General features: G+C 38.8%; 1 protein-coding gene across 3 annotated transcripts; it reads right to left on the reverse strand.

Moving 5' to 3' along the window:
* Positions 1-6,735: 6,735 nt before the first annotated feature.
* Positions 6,736-21,652, reverse strand: LOC140937296 (AT-rich interactive domain-containing protein 3C-like). Of its 3 annotated transcripts, XM_073386841.1 has the most exons (9): positions 21,558-21,652; positions 21,214-21,358; positions 18,714-19,109; positions 13,573-13,645; positions 12,386-12,480; positions 12,184-12,272; positions 11,554-11,824; positions 10,314-10,566; positions 6,736-9,655 (listed from the first exon to the last, which is right to left on the reverse strand). In XM_073386841.1, the coding sequence occupies exons 1-9, from the start codon at positions 21,611-21,613 to the stop codon at positions 9,447-9,449; spliced, it is 1,587 nt and encodes a 528-aa protein (XP_073242942.1). In that variant the 5' UTR covers positions 21,614-21,652; the 3' UTR covers positions 6,736-9,446. The 3 variants fall into 3 exon arrangements, with proteins under 3 accessions (XP_073242942.1, XP_073242943.1, XP_073242944.1); XM_073386842.1 differs by lacking the exons at positions 21,214-21,358; positions 21,558-21,652 and adding an exon at positions 21,009-21,110; XM_073386843.1 differs by lacking the exons at positions 21,214-21,358; positions 21,558-21,652 and adding an exon at positions 19,268-19,594.
* Positions 21,653-24,308: the final 2,656 nt, after the last annotated feature.

Genomic DNA, 24,308 nt, shown 5'->3' on the forward strand with positions numbered 1-24,308 from the left:
GAACGTGATTTGTGATTGGTTTATCCTTCTGCTTCTGCTTCCGACTCTGACAATCTGGTTTTCACTAGATTATAAACAGAACGTAAGCGACGGAGTCGTAAGCGGAGTCGTAAGAAATGGAAACGCTCTGATTCTTCTGACTCCGATTCTGTCACACTTATGACTCCACTTACGACTCCGATTTTTGATTTTCACTAGGTCATAAGTGCTCTTACAACTCCACTTACAACTCTGAATCCAACTCCTTCGTTAGTGAAAACCAGCCTTTAGAAAGACAATGAACAATACCTATACCACACAAGTGAACCAACAATGGTTTCTGCAACACACTACACCAACAAACACCAACAAACGTGCATATTATAACTGACATTGGTATGACAAGCAAGTATGGGGCAGGGGTGAAAGCACTCGGAGTGTGGAGTTCAGACGTTGGGAAGCAATTAAATTGTATGCAACAACAACAACAGTAATCTTTATTTCCCTTACCTATATGTTTATTTTCCTTGTGCAGGGAAAACAAGGGGAAAAACTAGCGGAGAATGGGGCTTTCCTCATCAAGTTTTCACCCGTGTTCAACTTCACCATAGTTGTGTGGAGTTTGTTGTAAACTGGTCCTTGTCCAATTATTCTTCTTTTTAGTTTCAGTAAAACACACGCAGCGTCCCTTGCCAGTTTTGTTTATATTGTTTGGCTGAGACTCTTGTATTGAATGGTTAAAGAGTAGTTTCACAAACAGATTTGATGAATTTTAATCCACCTCATCCTTGTAATCATTTTAGTCAATTTTTTTATAAATACATTTGGCAATAGTTTGGTTTGCATTCGTCTCTTTGGGGCTTTTCGCGTTTCTCACACCTCCACCGAGTCGGGTGGTGGACAAAACACTGACCCCCAGTCGATGGGCTAAACCCATGGACTATTCTGCTGAAGTTTGGTGATTAGGGTTAGAAAACGGAGTGAATCAAGTTTCAGGTCAGTTTTCCCAGTGTAATGACCCTAAATGGAACCTGACTCACTCATTTTCCTAACCACTAGTATGCTACGCCAAAAGTGACAAAATATCAAAGATGCAACTTTGTAATTCAAATCCACCAAATTACTATCAAGATCGATAAAATTAACATCAATTTGCTTTTTGAATGTGTCAAGATTGTAGAATTTAATTTCAATTCCCACGTGTTTCATGTCATATATCAAGAGACACGTTTTCTAAATCAAGATTGATGTTTTTTAAATCAAGAAGGGAGACGACAATTTTTGATCAGTGTTGTTTCCGAGAGGGACTGAAACCGAGCAGACAGGTTGGAATTCAAGGTTTAGAAGCGTTGAGGGGCCTACACGACTCCTGCAGTTCGCAAATAGATTGGTCTTAAAACCTTACTTGAGCTCTTACTTGAGTGTCTTTTTGGGATTTTCCTTTGCGATATGAAATGAGGGGAGGTCCCTTAAAGATGTTTCTGAGATATGGTTGGTTCTGTATAAGGTGCCATTTCCCCATGAGTACGTTCTTGAGGTTGGGCAAAGCAGGCTGGTATTGCGTTACAAAGGGTAGTATTTTCTTACTAACATTTTTGTTTCTCTTTTCTAGTGCTTTCTTTCTGTCTGCGAAAATGACCTCTGAGAGGTGTTTTTCTACAGTTGTAGCTGGGTAATCTCTATTCTTGAGGCGTGTTAAAAAAATTCCTCATGTTCTCTTCAAAAGTGATTTCAGAGGAGTTTTTCTTAGAAGCCTTTATAGCTTCTCCTTTGATGAAGCCTTTTGTGACGCCTTGTGGGTGACACGAATACAAATTCGTGTATTGGAATGTTTCTGTAAGCTTGAAGTGTGTTGGAACGTCAAGGATAGAATCCTCGTTGAATCTGACACCTTTGTACCTTTCGTGTCCAAGAATGTAGTCTCTGTTTCTGATATTTGAGCCGTGTGTGAATTTGATTGTAGGATGGAAGTTGTTTACCTGTAGAACGAATTCTTTCGTTTCTGCTTGTGTCCCTGATACTGATATGACGTCATCGATAAACCTTTTCCAAAAGATGGGCTTAATGCTGCTCTGTCTGAGTATTTCTTTTTCTATTGTGACCATGAAGATGTTAGCAAAGGCTACGGCCATTTTCGTGCCCATGGTTGTTCCATGGGTTTGATGATAATCTTTCTCGTTAAATTGGAACGAGTTTTCTAGTAGTATCAGACCAAGCATTTCGCTTAATAACTGGTAGGGACTGGAGGGTTTCCTTGGTCAAATTCTTCGTATGCAAGGCATACATTGGTAATACCCTCTCGTTGTTGTTTTTTTTTTTTGCATAGGCTTGTGACGTCCATTGAAACATGTATGGCACTTTTAGGCAGTTTAATCCTCTCGATGAAGTTAATAATAAAAGTCTGTCGTATCTTTAGATACGAAGCTTGTAGTTGTGATATTGGCTGAATAAGGTGGTCAACAAATGCTGAGATCCGCTCTGTAGGTCCGGAACACCCTGATATAATAGGTCTTCCGACAGGTGTCGGTTTGTGGATTTTAGTAAGTGTGTAAAACACGGGGATTTGCGGAGGATCGGGCGTAAGGGAGAGCCATTTAGCCGTCGTTTTATCAATATGGCCTTCTGAGAGCAGTGTTTTAATAAGTTGTTGAGCTTTTTTGGTTGTAGTTTCAACCATTGGTTTGTCTAGAGGTCGGTAGTTATTTACATCATCAAGCAGAACCTGACCTTCGTTTAGTTTGTCCTGTCTGCTCATCAATACCATCAATACGGTGGTGTTTACCTTTATCAGATTTCTTTTGTTGCGCGAAAACTCTTTGAGAGCTTGGCGCTCTCCCGTAGATATATTTATCTTTTGGCTTGTCTAATTCAATACTTGCGAGCTCTAATTTTACCTCCTCTAGGAAGGTCTCCAGAGCTACAGATAGCTGGACTGGTGGTTCCCGGTCCAACTTCACGTGGAAAGGATTAGGTTCGTTTTCTTCCCCGTGAAAAGTATGTTGTAGTTGCATTCGTCTCGCAAATTGTTTGAAATCCGCGAGAAGCTGGTGCCTGATAAGATTTTCTTTTGTCTCGGGTGTAGGGATAAAGTTTAGACCACGCGATAGTAGAGTAATTTTTTACGTAATTTGCTTATCTGTCAGTTGTTTATTTGACAGGTTTTTGATATACTGTTTGCGTGATTCAATGACGTTAAAAAAAGCGCTTTTTGTCTTTGATTTTTCTCCGCTCTTTTCTTTTGCGGTTTTTGGCCGCTTTGTTATCTCTGCGGTTTGTTTTCCCTTTTCCCCTTACTTCTGAGGAGTCTGATAAGAGACAAGAGTACGCACTTGTGATCTCATTTGTTCTAACAATACATCGACTTCGCTAATCTTGGTCTTCAATTTACATTGTCATCTTTGTTGACAGTTTTCTTTCTAGCCGATGATTGCGTTTTCTGGTGAGACGTCTGCTTAGTATTCCTATATTGTTCCTTATAGTATTCCTGCGAGATTTATACTGTTCGAGTTTACGAAGCTTGTTAGTTAATCGTTCTGCGCGCCTGTGGTGATATTTCACCAGCGCTTCTACGACAGCCTGTTCCGCTTTCTTTCTGATCGAGCCTATCTCGTTCTTAAATCGCCGCCTCAGTTCTTCGTCAGGTGTTGACACGCTTGAGATGTGTTCGAGATGTGTTAACTCCTTGTGCTGCTCGAATGATTCTTCTGACCAGTTCTTCGATTCCTCCTCCATGTCTAACGCGGCAAGGCAGGAATGGGCGAGATTCTTCATGGAGCAGTCCATAAAGCATGGCAGATTTTTCGGTTTCAGTCCCCCTCGGAAACAAAACTGATCAAAAATTGTCGTCTCCCTTCTTGATTTAAAAAACATGGATCTTGATTTAGAAAACGTGTCTCTTGATACATGACATGAAACACTAGCGAATTGAAATTAAATTATACAATCTTGACATATTCAAAAAGCAAATTGATGTTAATTTTATCGATCTTGATAGTGAATTGGTGGATTTGAATTATAAAGTTGAATCTTTGATATTTTGTCACTTTTGGCGTAGCATACACTAGTCCATTTTAGGGTGGTCCATAGGGGTAGCCCATGTCCACTACTTGCGAGTCAACAGCCGGTCACCTTGCGCATCAGGCCTGCTTCTGCACGAGAGGCTCGTTTCTGCCTGTCTCGTAGGAAACTGGGTACCTGTTTAATTTGTCCTATTTATTTTTTTTTTCTTAATTACACCATGGGGTTTTATTGAAGAAATCCAAGTCGACTTCAGTTTGTAATCAGAAGCCTTCGAAAAAAGAAATTGGTTAGACGCGCCAGACTAGACGTGTTTGCAAACTGGTTGAGTAAACATACATGCATACCTCTGTATCCACGATTTCAAGCGGCTTTGCGGTTTCACATCTGTCAGTCTTGTTCATCCTTGTCGTTCAAGAGGAACCAATGTTCCGCTCGCTCGGTCTCTTTGTATTTATAAACCACAGATCATGTTCCTCGTCACGATGATTGATTGAAGATAACTGTTGCCATGCGTGGTTTTGTTGTGACTTGAGCGTTCTTGGACAATCGCTACAGACAAATAACCTTGAAATATTTCAAGAAAACCCTTGGATTGAACTCTAAGGATGTAAGGAAATCATAGAAAACAACAGAAAAAGAAATTCCCTGAAATATGGTAACGGTACGAAGCCCTCGAGTAAAAGAACTAAAGCAGCTACGAGGAGTTCACGCACCGACGTCTTCAGCCGAATTTCGCGTGATTACTTTGAAAGATCCGGTCTTTGACCCTGAATGGATGTTTCATCATCCTCGATTTCAGAGAGAAACAAAAAAGTCTGAAAAACTGCCTCAAATTGAATCAGGGTTATTAAAATACACCAAGAAGATTTTCAGCCGAGTTCCTAGCTCGCGTGGATATTCGCGTAATAGAATTCAGTGCGAGCGAAGGGATCACGATGGAAGCCCGAACTCAACCTGCCGGCATTTCTGCGAGTTGCTGGGTCCAAATCTGTGCAAAGATTGTTGGAAGCTTTCTCAAAGATCTGAGGCAGTGAGGGAACACCGCGACAGCCAGATGAGCTACTTAGAACGAGACAAAGATTCTTTTAGTCAAATAATTGCCTCTCGTTTGAGGAAAGCTGAATACAGTGAAAGTGAGGACGAGCTTTTTCATGAGAGCGAAGACGAAGAGTTTATTTTCAAAAAGCCGGCCTCTTATTCAAGAAAACAAAGCTTAATCAGTAGTCCTCCTCACGACAGTGGTTATTCAAGCCGAATGAGCTACATTCGAAGCCTAAGTAGGACTCCCTCGAGCGACTTTTGTCCTCGCGTACGGTCATCTAAGCCATCCACGCGCGGAGGTGGAGTTGTTTCTGATGAACATACAAAAGATATTTCTATAACAAATAGTAAATTACCTAGAGATGAGGCATCAACGCCAATTTGGAAAAACGCTTATTTAGCAAGGCTTCGCGAGAGAAAACCTTATAAAGATGTATGGGAGAGCCTTTATTATCCGAGGAAGTTGAGACACGCTTGGAGGGAACTGCCCGTAGAGCCTGTTGTAATGGATTTAAAGCTGATTAACTTTACTATTTACGATAGTTCCCCTCTTAACGAAAGGGTCGTCACAAATACTGCATGAGTTGTGGGAATAAAGGAAAAGAGATTTATCAATTGAAAGAATAGCGCGTCTCAGTTTTCTTTCGCTGACAAGAAAGCCTCACCTTACATTGTGTGGCTCAAAAATAGTCTACGTTTTTTAAAAGTGAAGAGTAAATCAAGTGATATCTAATAGCTATTTTTCATCATATAGATTATCGTAATATATGGTCAATTAATAAAGTCAAAAATTTTTAAATCGTTTTGGTCACAATGCAAGAAGTTTGACAAAATGTTTGATTTGGATAACATTAACAAGATTTTACCCTTCCGGCTGCTTTCGAAGGTTGAGTGGCGATTAAAACGAGTTCTGGGACTGATTGGTCTGAATGGCCCTTCGTAAATCCGCTGCGTCAACGGGATAGCCCCCGAAATCAGGAGGATATCACATGATCATTAAACTGAACGCATGACTACTGGCAGAGATTCAGTTTTTGAGCACTTTTGTTTTGTTTTGTTTTGTTTTTTTCAGAAAAATGTGAAAATCAGAGAGCCAGTTGTGTTAGAAAAAAGAATGGGAAAATAATTGAGTACGGAGTTAGGCTGAACACCGAAGTATAGTGATTAGAAGGGTTGGCTTTCATGTAATGAGCAACGCCATGTATTAAAAGTACCTTAAAAATTACCCTTGTTGGTGCAATGAATACTGATCTGGATTAAAAATCAAATTTTGCGGGTTCAAGCCTTACATACTTAATTTGTTTTCTTCCTTCTTTTACTCACTATTTTAAGTCATAAGGCTTTTTTCATGTTGGCAATCCGTTTTCGGGGTATCCATTCTACTCACAACCCTTACCTAAGTGAACAGAGAAAAATGAGAAAATGGGGAGATATTTCGTGATCTTTTTATCGTTTTCTCTGCGCCAGGATTCGCCTCTAGCCTCTGTGTGTTTACGACTTCTTCTCATAGGTTAACTTATAAATATCGAGCAATTCTGATTCGCCAAGGGTTTTCTTAAGAAGAAGTGAAGGATTTCCAAGTCAGCTACAACGTAACTTGCGATCCTCGCCTCCCAAACAAAAAGGGAAGAATAACGCCTGATCGCAGGTTACCTACTTTGTTTTACTAATTAGACTCGTCAACATACAGAACAATTTCGTAGACGTTGAATTTATTTGTAGAAGTGACATTTACATAATTTTGACTCGGTTACAAAAATATTCACAAAGCAATGCATTCAGTATGTATTAAAAAACACCGCATTAGTGCTTAACGTTAAAATTAACAAAACGAGGAGCCTTTGGGGTACGATAAAAAAAGGCTTGAATAATATTTTCACGATATTTACCCTAAAGACTGTCTGTTCATTCAGTTAACTCTTTCTATCACACTAAGGGGAAAAGCGGTTGTCTTCAATAGGTTTCTGAACCCGCGTGATGTTTTTTCAGCTGTTTGTTGCCGAGTAACACACGACAGACAACCTTACAAGATCTTATTTTTTAAAACAGTTATTTCAAATGAAAACAAACAAACCAACAAACAGGTGATCTTCGGTTCCATTTCCATTAAAACCCACTACTTTGACTAATATAACCTACATAGTGTTGCCTAAGATAAATCGTTGGATGGTTTCTCAGTGATAAAATAAGAAAAACTTCTAACTACATGTATGATGGAAGACTACACCTACCAGTGCCAATGAGTATACTGTTATTTGGAGACTAGGTCAACTAAAGGACAAGACGGGGGCGTTCAGAGCTCTACATTTACCTCAAAAGGCAAGCAGTGCGTATAAATAGCCTCTGTACAGACCCCCCCCCCCCCCCGTCCCTCTCCGATTTTTCTTGAGGGGAGGGTGGTTCTGTACACAGGCTGCGTACAAATTGTTGTACGTCAGGGCCCAGTTGTTCGAAGGTAGATTAGCGCTTAACCCAGGGTTAAATGAAACCCGGGTTTCTTTTTCTTCTGTTCAAAAGCTTTTTTTCGGATAATTTCTTTTATTTTTAAAAGCATCCAATCATCAACTTGTTGAAAAAAAGAATTAAACTGAATTTACTTTTTAAGCTTTCATATCTGAATTCAAATTTCGCACTAACCCAGGGTTATCTTAACCCAGCTTTGAACAACCCGGCCCAGGTGTTTAGATTGTGGGAATGGCTCAAAGAGAGGTGAGCAGGAAAAACAGCGAGGAGTGGGGTAGGGAGTGAAAGCGAGGGAACGTTGATTCTCCCCTCTCTCCCTCCTTATTTTTTATCTCTCTCTGCTCTGGCCCCACACTCAACTCTCTGAACGCTTGGAACAGTCTCTACGTAATCGCAACCTTCCTAAAGGCAGCGTCTCTTTTTACCTTGTCTAGGCAACAAAACTACGGTACTGAGTAAAGTGACCAAAGGCCCAACCTCTGCCAATATATACATCAGGAGCAAAAAAAAAATCCCGCACTTCGGACAAAAAAGATTAAAGTTTGTACACGCAGAAAATTATTTAAATACTTACGTTTATATTTTGTTTCGTTTGGGGAAAAATATTAACAGAACATTTAACCAGATGATAGCAAACTTTTCAAAGGAGTTTTTTTAACAGGTAAGAAAATATTATAGCCGAATTGTAACATGTTCCAGTATTTACAGAAATATGTATGTCAGTGCATGGATTTTCTAATAACAGTAATTGTAATGGCTGAGAATTGAATTTACGATATTATGGATAAACGATTTACAGTTTAGGTAAACATATTATATTCAGTTAAAAGGCAAATCGTAACATTATTTTAAGGATGCAGTATAAAATAGGTCAAAATGTGACGTACTTTCTTCCGATTTGTGAGAAATCAATGTTATCTAAGATTCCATGATTAACACGGACAAAATATCTTCAACCAGATATTACAACCTCACGTTTTGTCTCAAAACACTTAAATATCAGGGTAGCTAACAGCTAAAATCAACAACATTTTCAAAAACAATCAAGAAAAGATATTCGATTTGTTTCGAAAAATAGACAAGTTTGAATTCACTTTAGTAGGAAACGTTCTCGTAGAATATAATCTTCACTGGCAAGAGTATGGGTTAAAAAAAAACCAAATGCTTTCTGCAAAGCACGCAAGTTTAGTATACAGTCAGTATAGGCTTATAAGACAATACCGTAATGTCTCTAACAATCCTCCCCACCCCCCACCCCCCGTCCCTCTCAGCTAATTTTTCACAGACATTTTTTAGGGGTTGGCTTATTAGGGGAGACGGGAACCTTAAATTCAACTGGAGTTATTTAATTTATTTTATTCCGGAAGCTTACAAGTAGCATTCTTTGCCAATTGCCGTCCTCCTGAGCAAAATGGTCCAAACTCGTTTTATCAGTCAGTTGCCTAGCATCAAACCTAAACCTCTGGGGTTTGTGCAAATAATAATTTCAGGCACTGTCGTTTTCAATGAATTTTGTCTACACCACTTGACTGTGTACCCAAACAGCCCAAATCCGGCGTGGTAATCACTGATTATGGGGCCTTGGTTAAAAAAAAAAAACAAGGGGGAAGCGAGATCAATAGTGACGGGGTTTTCAAAGTGAGGAGGGCTAATTAGAGAGATTACGGTAAATGGACTTGACTGTACCAAAGATTATAAATTCAGTCAGAAGCATTGCAAATTTGAGCTAATTTTTACGCAAAAAACTTACGCCATCGTTACTGATAAGTGTAATTAAGCGAGACGTCTCAGTTACAAGACTGATCAAAGGGATGCGTGACGATTCAAAAGGAACTGTACACGTAAAAGAACCACAACTTAGATTGCATTCAAAAAGCAATGTACATCAGGGGGTGGACGAAATTCTTAGGCTTACATTAATTAGGCGACTAGAAATAAATTGTTTAGTATTCTTCGTTACTTTTTGGCGAATCTGGGCGATTTGGCCTTGCGAATAAGACACCTTGGTAAACAACACCATTGAGTTCTACAGACACCAGTAATGAGTTGTCGCTCACTTGATCCAGCAAGGTCAGCGGTAATTGCCTCTGCTCCCGGCTCCGTGATGACCGATCCATGTCAGGAAACTGAAACTGTCCGCTTTGAGCCATACCTGGAAGGAAAAAGGCAAGAGGGTTCACAGTCTGAGGAGGGGAGCTAGTTACAGTGTACTTGGATTGAGCAAACTACACATTCAAACACCTTCAATTCTGAGATAGCCTGAGAAAAAATCCGAAATTCCGCGACTTCACCGTGACCACTGGTATCCCCGCGAAACTCTAGTTTCTCAGGCTAACACAGAGAAAGATGAAATGTTTACTTTGGCACAAGCGTAGATCACAAGCATGACAGTTAAGACTCTGTACGAGTGCCCTTGTCAGCAGTTAGCTGGCAGAGACTAATGGCGAGCTCAGCCCGCATGAAATATGTTCTTCCACGCTTTGAGGCAATACTTGAGTCATGCCGCACTCTTCTAGCCTTTGCGCAGGCTCCCCTCACTATCTGCTCGCGCTTTTTGGACCTCTCTTTGCCCCATACCCTTTCAAAGTTAACGTGATTCTAGTCTTTCGAAAGCATTCTATCTTACTGCTTTAACAGTCTGATACTCATGGGACACCCGGGCATTCCCCTGACAGAGGCAGCCCCGGAGGCTTCGCTTTTAGCCCTGATTAAATCTATATTTTACTATAAGCACATTTCTAACCACGTCATTTGCGAATTTTATGATTCCCCGATAGACAACTTAGTGCTGGCAATCCTTAACTTGTTACCTTTAGGTTGAGTTTGTATCTTGATATGCGTCCATGGTAGTTGGTTCGGCGTTCGTTTATTATTGTGTTCGTTGCTGGCAGCGAATTTCTTGACTGGTGAGCCAGAAGGTGATACATCTGACGGCGGTGAAGATACTCCGCGCGATGCTACATCGGTCGCGCTTAAGGAACGTTTAGGGCTGTACTGGACAACGCCTGGAGAATGAAGTAACGTAACGCCGTTGTTGCCGTGGACCGACGGAGGTACATGCACCTTTAAAAGAACAGAGACTGTAAGCAGACTGTGGTTTTGTGGCCTGCGTAGCAGTCGTTTCTTTTCCTAAGCGCGAAAGGGGCAAGAATAATCGGGGGCACCCAACGGGAAATTTTGAGAAAAAGACCTAAAAACAACAACAAAGCGTGAATAAAGTTTTCTGAGACTATTTTAAGCATTTTGGGAGATTGCTGGAAAAGAATTATCTGTTCCTCACTCCCAGCAAGACTGATGGAAGAGTTCCCAGCCAGCAAACTTACAACCTCCAACCCGACTTACTGGGAAGTTTCATAGGGCACAATTCAGATCTTGAGTGGTAAGTAATCCATACAAGTAACCCGTAGCAGCTATTCTAGACTTCAAATCCCCTCTCACACCCTGAATTATCTTTTTCCCAGCAACACTTTCCTTCCAAGGACTATTATTTCTTCCACATCTCCCAGCCAGCAAAAATGTGCCTGAAGAACAGATATTTTGCGGAACAGATCCATTGCGTGCCCCTCAATAATAATTAGATAGTCTGCGAGCAAGCTCCCTTGAGGGCTTTGGGTTGGTGGACAGGAGAAAACGAGAGCTTGCAGTCACGTATCCCCTTTTCCTCCCCAGCCCCGGAGCCCTCAGAGAGCTTCTTCGCAGGCTAAAAATTACATCGAGCATAAATTTACAATTGAAAATTGCTCCTTGGTTATCAACAGTCCCTGAAACCTCTTGAGTTTTCAATCAACCAATTACTAAGCGCGTGTTACAAATTAACAATGCTTGAACTGATGTATGGCATCGAAATGTATATAATTATTATGTGTAACTTTTACGTATCTGAGAATAAACAGTGTCTTGAGTCAGCCTTCTTTTGGTCTTTCTCTTTTGGATACACCACTCCCAACCTACTCAAGGCTTTCGGGTAGCCGGGGAACAGTGCGAAATTAAATGAGAAACAGAGTTCTCTTTGCAACGCCCATACTATCTGAACGCCTGAAATAAACTTACTTCATGGTTTGATGAGGAAGCAGCGCTACCAGGGCCCGGGCTCGATCGACGAGATATTCCCGGCGAACTGCTTGTAGTAAATGCGGGAGGAGTGGTAGTGGGACTCGGACTGCTGTACGGGCGTCCACCATCTGAAGGCACGGTCTGCGACAGGAATGAACCGAATGATCTTCGGCTATCTCGTCTGTTGCCGTCAATGGCTGCTTGAAGCTCGGCTGGGGTAGATAGCTTCTTCTTGGAACATTCATAAGGATAGAGATATTTCATATACCTTGGGAATAAACAATTTGCGATTTCATTATTTTTCTCAGCAACAGAGGATGAATTGACTTTTGATACATTTCTCCTCTGACTTACTAACGCGTGAAAGTCTGCGGTGGAAGGCTAAAAATAAATCGCTCGCCTTTTGTTTTCATAATGTATAATATAGGTCAACTTAGACAAGGAGCCGGGGAAGTCTCCCTGTGGACTTTAAGTCAAAAGTCTTGGTATCGGGTGAGTTGGATAATTTATTACCTTCTTGATTTGACTTGAACTGATTTTGCCAACGGATGATTTTTATTTTATAAGGTTTCGAAGAAATTCTCCGACGGTTTCGGGAAAAGATACAAACTACACCCTCATACTCACTGAGTGCGAAGAGTAAAGGCAGCACTTGTTACAGAAGCTGGGAGACTTAGGCCTTTGATAATCTCTCGCCAAATCTTCTTGTTGATAACCTGAAATTACGAAAGACGACCATGGCGTTTAAAATGACCAGTAAGTTGTCAACTGTGAAATGGGCAGGCTAGAGAAGACTATTATACAAAGACTACACTCATAATCAACTTACTTCAACAAGTCCTCCTTTTTCAACAACCAGTCTGAACAGTTTAAACAAATCCAAAGTCTGTTTTGCCATGATGGGCACTCTATTAACTGGTGTACCTTAAAAAATACATCAAAGAAAGAAAGTCGAAAATTTAACAATTGTGTCAGACAATCCACGTGATTTTAATAACAGAAATCAACCAATCAGGTGCTGAGGCTCTGCCCAAGAAGGGCGCGAAATTCGATGAAAGAACGATAGCGACCATTTTGAATTTAGTTACTGAAATCGAGAGAGTGTTTACGTCGTTTTACGAGTGTTACGAAACGTTAAGCCTGGAAAATTGCCTTAACGATGTTACTAACAGACTACTAAAGCAGACTACAGGTCTGAGAAACCATTTCAGGTGAGTAAATTAGTGTTTTGCTTACATTTTCATTCGACAATCAACCCAGTTGAGAGAGCAATGTGTGATTTCAGGAAACATTCCTGGCAAGTAATTCTGTGAAACGTCGGTTGAAATTCCAAAAGGATAGTCTAAAGTCAAACTTTCTAAAAGAGGTTAAAGATAAAGCGAAATGGAATAGACAGTTACCGGGAGTTTAGCTTGGGTTGTTTGTTTATTTAGAAAGCTTATTTCAGAACGTGGACTGATCTGTTTTTTCCAAATTTCACCCTATTCATGAGTATTCAAATGCACATTTTGTAAATGAAGAAAGGAAATCTCCTTCATAACGTCACATAAATGTAGTCTGAAATGGATATACAAACAACGTAAGCCCAAGCCAAAAGTTTGAATTTACGTGGCATGAGTGAGGTAAACAAGAACCATTTTTGGGGGGAGGGAAGGGCAGGGCTAAAGTTTTGGACACTGTGAGCAGGACGGCCAGTAAAACATTTTGCTATTATCAGTCACTTTTATTCGAGAAAAACCCACATCAGAATAAGATTGACATAACTGGAAACTTTTCAGATACCTGGTTGTTTCACATTATTTTCAAGAGAATAAATAACAGCTAATATGTCATTTTCGGCACTGCACAGCTTATTAAAAGTAATTATTTTAATGCTGTATGACACCATGTATGTTATGTTCCCAAGTTGCAAGCCTGTGTGTTATTTTGTATCATTAACAGGCATTGAAAGACCGATCAAAAACAATTTTTAAGCACTTTTTAAATGAAATCATCAAAACACGTTTACTCACTCACCTCTTTTCTGCATAAAAGTAAACAAATCATCAAGAAATTCCTTCCGTTCTGGTTCACTGCCTAACTCGTACAACTGCAAAAGAAGCCACATAGAACTGTCAGAACTATTGATGTCACTCATACACTGTAACAATAGTTGATATGATTTTGTTGCCATCGCTCAATCACTTCTAAGTTTCCCACTCAATCTTCTCTTTTGGCAAACCAATGTGCTGCAATTCTTTGCTTACAACACTGTAACGTTAATATTATTATTCCATGGTGCAACACATTCTGCCCAAACACAACAGCAGTTATGTTTGAACTTATAAGTCGTACAGAAGCGATGCTATATTGGACACTGCACTACTATAGTATCGTAAACTAAAGCAAATTCTTGTCGTCAGAGTAAGCTGGCTTACTTTTTATCTCTCTTATTGCATTAATCTCTTTCTAGATAAAGTCAATAAAAAAGACTTGTCAACGTGATTGCAGTTCAGACTTAGAGTCTGTGAACAAAGGCCATGCCTTAGTTTTTGCCACGAGAGTGTCCTGGCCACTGTGAAATATCCACCTTATTCAAGACTCAGGTCAGTTTACAACAAATTATGCTTTGCTGGATGAACACGGATGCTAGGAGTCAAAACTGCTATTATATGCATGTTTATATGACAATTATTCGATACTGTCCCTGTAGTATAGTACTGCATAACAGACAGAGGGCCAGAATTGGCCTAATTAAACTCAATTAGGCTGTTTGAATTGTGCAGATTTTCAGCAGATTTTAAATTTAATGACCAATACTCATGAAGCAGGGAAAATCAGTTTTACAGCTTGTGCTTCAGGCATGACTTTCTTTGCTTGCTGAATACTAGTAAGTCACTTTAAAATGAACATGCCTTTGGCTGTGTTTGGGGCACATGGCTAAGCAGTGACCTGCTCTGACTGCCAGTTGAATAAATTTATTGGTCTCTCAGTATACTGGACTTCGAATCTTCAGCTATGGTCATACAAAAAAGGCCAACAGTTTTGCCTGCCAGTTGGAATGTTTATCCCCTGTAGAGTCAAGTCTTGCCTTGTGGACACCTCGCTGTAATAGACACCCTGATAATACCAACCTGAGCAGCCAATTTCCCAGCAAAAAAATAAGATACAGAAGTTTGACTGAAATAAATTCCCGCCATCACAAACTCTTCCTAAGTTGAGGTCCCTACGGTGTCTGCTATAGGGAGTTGATTTAATATGTTAAAGTTAAGTTACATGCTTCGGTTACTTGCCCAGTCCTTTTAACCTTTGTGTTACAAATACTTCCAAAGGTGGACAAAAGACATTATTATTATCGCTATTTACACCATATGCTTGTTCATGGGTTTATTCAAGCACTCAAAAGAGTATTTTGCAAGTTTTTGTCCAGCATTAAGACAAAATGGTTTAAAACAACTGCAGCAGAACCTTGTTTTGTAAACCCAGTTCTCAATATCTGGAAATTAAATAAAATGCTCTTTCTTGATTTTGGTATATTACTTCAAGGGCATCATTATATTAGCGTTAATTTAAGTCAGCAGGCTAAGGGCACGATTTTTTGGCTGTTTTCATGTTCTCTTCAACTCTCTTTCCAAAAACAAATATTTGACCGCCTATCTTTAGCTGCCCAAGTTGTTCTGCCCTTCTACTTGAAAGGTTAATGAGATCCACTAATTCCCTTGAATATGAAACACATGCAGTAAAATTCTTCCTCATGCTTGCATGTCATTATGCACTTAATCACACAGGTATAGTCACGTTTGATCGTATAAAAACAAAACAAACAGGATTTTTGTTGAAATGATCAATTACACAGGGTACACACTGAAACAGAGCAATGTGTTACAGTTGACCACACATGAGTGAACACTTTCTAATATCATGAGAACTGCAGCATTGTCACATTCCCCCCAAAAAATATTGAAGGTCCTTTACAATGTTGCTGACTTGCATGTCAAATACATCCAGTCTTAAGCTTTGATTTTTCGCTCATTTACTAAGGTATGTCATACCATTTTGTTCTGCAAGGGCATATGTGAGTGTTAATTGGATCTATTTGGCTTCCTTTCAACATAAAAAAGACATAAATATGATGACCAAAGTAGCTGTCACACCACACTGTTTTTACAGGCTTGAAAAATTCCAGCACCACAGCATAAGCAATGAATTCTGTATTTATGTGAATTCATTTTAAAATAATAATTATAGTAATAATAATAATAATATTTATAATAATAATACCGATAGTTATAATAGTTCTCCTTTTGTTTGGGCCTACTGAAAAGTTGCAATCAACTACAGTGAGATTAATATTTCAAAATAGTTGATAAACAGTTTACATGTAAATCGTAATAAAAGTTGGCTTTTTTATTACTTGCTTGTTATGGTATGTTCCTTTGTTTCCACATCAAAACAGTGTCACACATGCTGCTATGACAACACAGACTCTTCGGCTGACCTGGGTTTACTGTGATTATCAAAACAAATTTGCTGCAATAGAGCAGCCTTGAATTCTTTACATAGAAATTCCATATCAATCTTTGACCTTGGTATTGTTTTCAGAAATCACACAAGTGATCATGGAAATATTCAAAATTGGTTTTTAGTGTACTGTTAATCTCATCTAGCTTAGACGGGTCTTTTATATTCAAGCATTGTAACAATGGAAGTCAAAAGATAATCACTGGGACATAATTGATTAAAAACATCATCCAGACAATAACACTGTAAAATTAATACTTTGTACAAATTTAAGGCTATTTTTAACATGCAATTGAAGTTCTTAGCATTCTTAACTTGATATTGCATTACAACTAAACAATCCCATAAAATAACTTTCATTTTTAGTTGCTGACTAGTCCAGTTTTACTCTTGTTCTGACCCAAATTAAATGGTACTTTATCGTAAATACTTGTCAGTATTATAAACGCCTTGAGGGATTACTGCATAGCTCACACTTAAAACAATTTATTACTTAAATGTGATGCTGTCGCAGTTAATCTATACTGGAATTCAGTATTTTAAGGGATAAAAAATTGGTTCTATGCACTTAAGTGCTACCTTAGTTATTTCTGGCAGCCACAGCACAAAAACAATACAGTTTTCTGATTTTGTGGACATTTAAACACAATATTCTTAATTTACTACTTCAGCCACTGATATAGATCTTATTGTGTTTCCCAAGCTATGTTCATACACTGTAGCGGCGAATATTATCCTTCAACAGGAATGGCCAATTTAATAATCATTACACTAAAAAGCTATATAATTTCTAGTAACTGCTGATATTCTTTTTTACACCCAATTTGATTATAAACCCAGGCCAAAACGAAGGTAAATGTTAGTGAAATGCAAGTTTTTAATTGTTAAAAAACAGGTTTCTCTATGTATTGCACTCATTTCATGCTTGATAAATTAATAAGACACTGGAATAAGATGTAAGCCAAACAAAATATCAAATGACACAAAGACTGTATTAAAACCTTTGTGAAAAAATAATACAACCTGAACCACTGAACAAGGACTTGAGTTAGTTAAGAGACCAACAAGTCAAGCAACTTACTCTGAATTTTTCTTACAACTTTAACTTTTATGTGAGAAATGTGCAGTGAACATTACAAAATTAATACAGTGAACCTGTTACAAACGTCTAAGAAGATTAAAGCTTATTAAGCCAGGTCAATGATTATGTAGAAAAGAAAATAATGCAGGAATATAGGAGTAGCTCAAATATCACTGGATACTAAATTCTTGCAACGAATAAACAGCAAGAATATTAACTTCATTAAATCTTTCTTTGTTGTCCATGAAACTTCAAAGTTTTAATTACAAAAAAAGAATGTTGAGACGTATTGAGGTATAATGTATTAGTCTTTGACAAAAAACGGAAAAGGAAATGCAAGACCAGATAAATTAGTATTGATTCAAGTGGTGGAAAATTATTTTCTGCCATTGAGCAGTTTTAAGATGGATGGATGATCATACAAACCAAGCCACAACAGTATGTTGACTTCTCTCCTTTTTCTAACTTTAGAGAATTTGTAGTTGATTTCAAAACTAGTAGATATCTATCCAGCGATGAAGCAGCCAATAAGAACGTATAAAAATCCATTAAGGCATAAAATGACAGGCTGCATGAATGACAGGTGGTAGTATATCAACCTGCCACCCAAAAAGAGCTGTAATCTATGTTCCCAATTGCCAAGGGCCTATATTAACTCTAGTCTATTATTAAATATTAATTGAAGGCAGTATTGTTTTGTAGCTCAAATGTATCTTTCTAGGCTATAGATAATAGCAAGTTGTTGCTTAACCTATAGCCACAAGCCATGAAAAAAGAAATGTCATCGATTGTTAGTCCGGTAAAAAAAAAAAACTTGCGGTTTAATTATCAAGTTTTCCTGTTTGCAGTGAATATCCCCATCGTTTCAATTTCTCAGGACAAATACAATATTTCATTTCACCCAGGTGATAAGCCTGGTATGCAAATTTGTATCATAGGTTAATTAAAACTACACATTCTATGACCCACTAATTCAATAAACCCGATATTCGCGCGTCAAACTCCCAAATCACCGTTTTATCGTGGCCAGTATCATAACTTCTACACACCCGTGTAATCCTGCAGCCTTCACTACAATTTATTTTGAGCTCTGAATTTATTTTGGTCGCCTGGAGCAGGAAAGATCGCCCTCGGGAGCGGCTTGTAAACACAGAAAATTGAAACGATCGATGTCAAAATGTGACAATGAAATAAAATCGCCGTGTCAAATTCGCCGGCAAAATATGCACCGCTACTCATAACTCGTTTAAATTAAAGAGCGATTTGAAATTGAGAGATTAAAGTCGAGCAATAAAGAACTGGAAAGATGCTTTATTCGAAAGTCATGCGATACTAGAAAACGAATTCAGTTCAATAGAACCCGAAAATGAATAAATCGATTAAACCATGAAAGCTGAATTTGTTTGGAACAATAATTATTAATATTCGCTCGAGCCGCGTCACTTTGTATGTGCGAAGCAAGTTGATTAATGACGGTCCTCAAGACGGTACCCAAACCCGAAACCGATTGCTTTTCTTTCTTGATCTGATTTAGAAAATCAAATAATTTAAGATTTGGTACGACATCTGGACTTACCTGCTTGAATTGTTCTTCAAAAGTCCATTCGTGAGCAGGAATTCTGTTGTCTATCCCGCTGACATTGTTGTTGATGTAAGCCTGTTCCACTGGTGAAGGGGGTTGTTGGCTCTGCACGCGAGCCGAATGTTGCGTATACGAAGCTCCCTCGCGCCCACTGGAAACACTGTCCGAATCGGTGTCGTAGTGCTCTCTCTTGAATCTGTCCTCCTCAAAACCTTCTTCCTCCGTTTCCTCCACTTCCATCGACCGTTGAATATCATCAAGCTCCGCCATCCGGCTTTCCACGGATCCGCTTGACAAGGATGAACGGTGCTGCTTGAAAGTGTGCGGAGATGAAGATTCCCGCCTGATCTCCCGGTCTGCTGTACTCCGCAGCCCATCTCGATCGGCGGACTGCAAGAGCATTTTACAACGTTACAAACACAGGAAGAGCTGAATGAAAGAAACGCGACCTCGGGCTACGAGATCATAAATACGTTCCATTTTAATTAATCAATAGATTAGCTATCAAATGAAAATGCAAATCAGTGGACGACAAAACACGGACTTACAACGCTCCGCTGTTGTTGCAGTGATGACCCCTTTTCCATCGATGCACCGCTCCGCTTAACAGAAATTTAATTTAAATAATCGCGGGGGTTTCATAAAAAGCCTATTTCCTGGAAGTGATATGCATTGGCCGCCAAAATTTCCGAAGACATAACTCGACCAGTTGGAGTTCAAACATCGACTGACACATCTTTGATGGGGCATTCCATTGAAATCGACAATTACGACATGCGCACTAGTCAGTACGGCGATTTCATTTCTTATTGTAATTAATTATCGCCAATTAACTGCTACCACGTGACGCCAAACTCGGCGCGTCAGTAAAATTAATCATCACATTTATTAATGTTTTTCTGGAGATTACAATTAATTCTTTTCCGAACTAATAAAGAAATGTCTTCCAATCAACCTTCCCGTAGGATCTTTATTTGTTATGCATTCAAAGCTTGTAAACAAAAAAAATTAAAAGGAATTGTCTTGCCTAGATCTCGATTATTTCTCTCAAAAATGAGATTGCTGTTGTTCCTTCGGTATTATTAATCTTCAACTTCTTAGCTTTTATAAAAGAAACACAAAATCAAGTTGCCTCTTCTTTTATTTTTTTTTAGAATAAGTTGCCATAAAAACTCGCGATTGTCTTTACTTGATACCTGTTCGGACATAAACTACGATTAATTCGGCCTTTTACTGCGCCTAAGGTTCGATTAATTCAAAAAGCGTAACTGTATTATACGTTCTATCGTCAAACAAGAAGAGAATCAACGATCGAACGCAGCTGTGAATAACAAATGCAAGAGCTTGGCGATAATTAATCTAGTAATATCTCTCTTTCCTTATCTACGACTGTTTTCACGCGCTAATAATAATGAAAGCTGCCACCCATGCGATAAGAAAACTTCTTTCCTATTAAAACTTGTGGCCTCAGAACGCTCCAATTAGAATGAAAAGTTAAGCTGTGTATCTATTTTGATGAGACGATCTTTTATTTGTCTTGTTTTTTCCTGTCAGATAATCAGCGACAAAAAATGTTAATCTCTTAGCTATGAAGATTAGTCAAGGTCCTTTCAGTATGCTTTTGACAATCTATATAGCTGTTGTTTGTCAATACACCAACAAAAGATTCGTATTCTAAAAGGATTTAACAATTCTGGCGTTACATTACTTGCGACGAATTTATTGTTACCTGAGAAATGTACGTATTAAATGCAACAATTTTGAAAAAAAGTATAATTTTCGTTTGTAAACATCGGAAGCACTTATGTTTGTCAGGCAGAAACTGATATTAAAAAAGCCACAGGGAAAGGAAATACCAAATATTAAGGTGTATTTTACCTCAAGTCGTGTCCAATCAAATTAATAACTTTCTATAGGATCCTTCGCGGCGTAAAATCCATATAAGATACATTTCAATTTAGGTCGTCAAAACAATTTAGTTTGATGAGCGCCTCACTGACGTGGCTTAGAAGTTAACTTAATAGCTGGTGTTGGCCAACATTTTCCTAATCATCAGCTTTTAATTAATCACTGGTAGTTTGGCTTAATTTTTCGCGATTCTGAAAATGTCGGTCGGATTTAAGAAAATCGGTTTGCGAGTGGTCAGTGCCACGTCTTCGAATAAGCTTTACGCTTAGGTGCTGTAACCATTCTTCACCGAGCTCAGAGGAGGCCATTTAATGAGTAACTGTTTGACCTCAGTTTCCTAAGTACTTCCAGTTAAAACTAGAAATAAAATTGAGCACCTACTTTCACGAGCAGATCAAAGACCCCTCTTGGAAACGTTTCGTTTTGCAGTTTCAAAGAGCGATAAGGATATAAAATGGCACAATTTGACATCTCTAATCGTCGCACAATGTCATCCCCGTGTATAAATTCAATAGTGTTTACATTAGAGCGCTGAATGAACAAAATGAAAAAAATTGCGGCTCGGTATCGGGTTTATTAAACTCACCAATGAATCGCTGTTGCGGGAAAGCTTCGAATGCTGAATTTCTCCGTTGAAGGCAGACAAAATTCCTATGTAACTGTCTGCCGATGAATATTTCGGGCAACCGAAATCCTCCTTGGACCCAAACATCTCTGTCATAAGTTGATGACTAAGAAGAAGAAGAAGAAGAAGAGGAGGAGATCAAAATTAATTTGCTGAGTGGCACGTACGTACGCGTGGCTAAGCCTTTTTGCGTGTATAATATTTTTTTCATATAAATTCTCGCCACAAATTAAAAAAGCAGTCCAGGTGTGAGATTATTTACAAAAGGACTAAGAAGTATTATTTAAATCAAATCGGTTCAGTACCTGTTACACTTTCTTGCCTCGAAAAAGGGCCGCCAGGACCTGGGAAGTTGTTGCATTATTGTTCTTACTGGTATGGTGGCCAGTGCTGTTTGTCCATGTGCATAAAGTATGGTCTTTAAAAGGTGTTAGATGAGTTGATTGTAGCCTATTGCTTAGTAGGAATAATATTCTGTATCTATTTAGCATTGTCATTTATAAAATAATGAATTTATTTTGTTCGTGTAGAAGGTTTTTCCACTCGTATACTAGAGTAGACCAAAAGGCAAAGTATATGTGGGAGCCTTAACGATTTTATCAGAAAATAGCCGAAAATGGTAAAAAAAAAAAAAGAAAACATCAGTAATAAAATAACGATAACGGGGAGAAATAAAAAACTCAGTGACGTCACACAAGGGCTGAAAATTAATATAGTTTATAAACTCCTTTTTGATTCTCGCAATTTTGTAATGAATTCATAATAAGTCAACCTGCGAATAACAAATGATAATCTCCGCGGGAAAACGTACAAATAGGTGGCAAGCTTAAATTAAGGGTTAAAATTAAGGATTTCTCCTTGGGCCGCTATTATGAAATTCATTGAGACGACGCGCTTGAGAAAAAATGAGCGACTCAATCCGTATTCTCTTCAGTTTACCCAAGTTACAGTGTAAGTGAAAGTTTTATAATCGATGCCGATGAGAAGGGTCATTGCTGAGAGAAAATTTAGAGACAAATATTTACATATATAATGTAGTTTAGGCTATGGTTAAAAATATCTGGTGGTTCCTAAAATTCCGCGCTAGGTGTAACAAACTGTACTGCTTTATAGGCGGGATCATTGTTATGACCTACTTCACTTGACTAAGGCGTGTTTATCGATCAATGAAAGCAAGGTCAGTTGCCATTAGAACCGGGTCAAGTAATTAAAAAAACATCTCGTTTAAAATTAGCTTACCGTTCAAAGCCACAAAGTGAAATAACTGTTGTCCCTACTTATAACGACTTGCTCTTTCGATCAAATTGCTTTCGTTTCAGTTATCTGTGAATAAAGCAATTAATTAATGTTTCACTGTTGGGCTGCTAAGAATGACCCATTCAATTAAACCCTATCGACAGCGACTGTTGCTAACGTCCCTCAAGAACGCGCTATATAAATTACTGGAAAATTAATACCCTAAAAAAAGGTTTTATAACATGATTTACCTTAAACTTGTGCCGGGTTTAACTTTTGTATATTTCCAGTTGCACACTCAGTCTTGCTTAGACGGGACTGACTGAAAAAATGTAGTGTTCGGCCCGAGTCCGGAGCGCGCAAGGAGCAAGCAGAAAAAATCGCCGTGTTTGAAATGCATGTGCAGTGATGGCAGAAGCGGCGAGTGGTCGTTTTGTGGCACGTGGGAGAGATGGGACAAGATAATCGGTTACGACAGGTCACTATGGATATCCCGTATGAAATTGCGTTTTTTTCAAAAAGGCACCAGTAATAATGGACGATTATAAGGATCTCGACCTGCTATTTCCATTAGATAACTTACATTATTAATCGACGACGGAAGACAAAGTGACAGAAAAACACCTTTTAAATTTCAACCATGCCAGAAGAACTTTGTCTGCTCTTAAAGCACTTTACCTGCAGAAAAATTAACTTCTGTCAAAACTAATATTCTTCAGTTCGAGATTTGTACAAGAAAATGAAACAGGAAAATCTTCGCACTTGCATGCACCGTGAATAAAAGGCCAATGAACTTAATTTTAATATGAAAACTACACTTTTTGTTTGTTTTGCGACAGCAGGTCGTTTAAGATAAAAGAGAAAAGAAAGGTTTGAATACTGCTTGCATGAAGTTGATGTACTTTAAAAAATTCTGAAAATTCGCATATTAAAATTTTTCTGAGTGAAAAGAATTGACGAATTCGATTTTGACAACTTGAAATTAATGTGAATACCGGGGGATTAATAATGTGCGACCCCGTACACCTGTGGATTTTAATAGTAACTCACCCGGTTTGTTGCCCAATAACTAAATATAGACAAAATAAACGACAGTTTCATTGCCGTAAGCGAGGAAATGACCCGTAGGACCGAATACAATAGTGAAATAAATTTTACGTAAACAAATAAACGTCTCCACGTGCTGCCAAAATTTGGCAGCACTGGGTTCCATTCAGGGCAAGTACTATACAAATTTTGACATGCTCACCCCACTAAAATGGTTCTTATGCAAGGAAAATTATTCTAAAAATTTTCGTCATACAGTCATTTATCAAAGCCATCTCTCATTTCGGCCTTCTTCAAGGATCGCGTAACTCTGTGGGAGGCAAATTGTTCGATTTACGTGCTAAAATTGCCTTTCTTGTGCATCGCAATCCGCGCAAAGTCGGAAGCCCATAGAAGTACACAAAAGAACACAACCGATCCTCATCCGTAGATCACGTTAAAGAATGCAAGAGAATGTCAGAAGAAAAAACGCACAAGCTTGCTAATTAACTCAGTGGTCCATGCTGGTCCTCTTTTATCCGCTAAGACCCGGCGATCACAACAACCCAACAAAGGATACACAAACGGGGTAATAACGATCATGGAGGCAACTGAAGTCTATTTTTATTTTATTTTTTATGACCCAGCGCAAAAACGTTAAGGCTAGGAACGCCGGTTTTTGTCAGGGGCCTTTGCTTTGAAAATTGAAATAGGGTCGTAATTGCTACTGGTTGTTCGGGAGAACATAACAATTGGTAAAGTGCGCCAGCATGTCTATGGGCGTGCCTTCAGAA

This window comes from Porites lutea, chromosome 5 (genome assembly GCF_958299795.1).
Source record: "Porites lutea chromosome 5, jaPorLute2.1, whole genome shotgun sequence".
In the NCBI taxonomy this organism is placed as follows: domain Eukaryota; kingdom Metazoa; phylum Cnidaria; class Anthozoa; order Scleractinia; family Poritidae; genus Porites; species Porites lutea.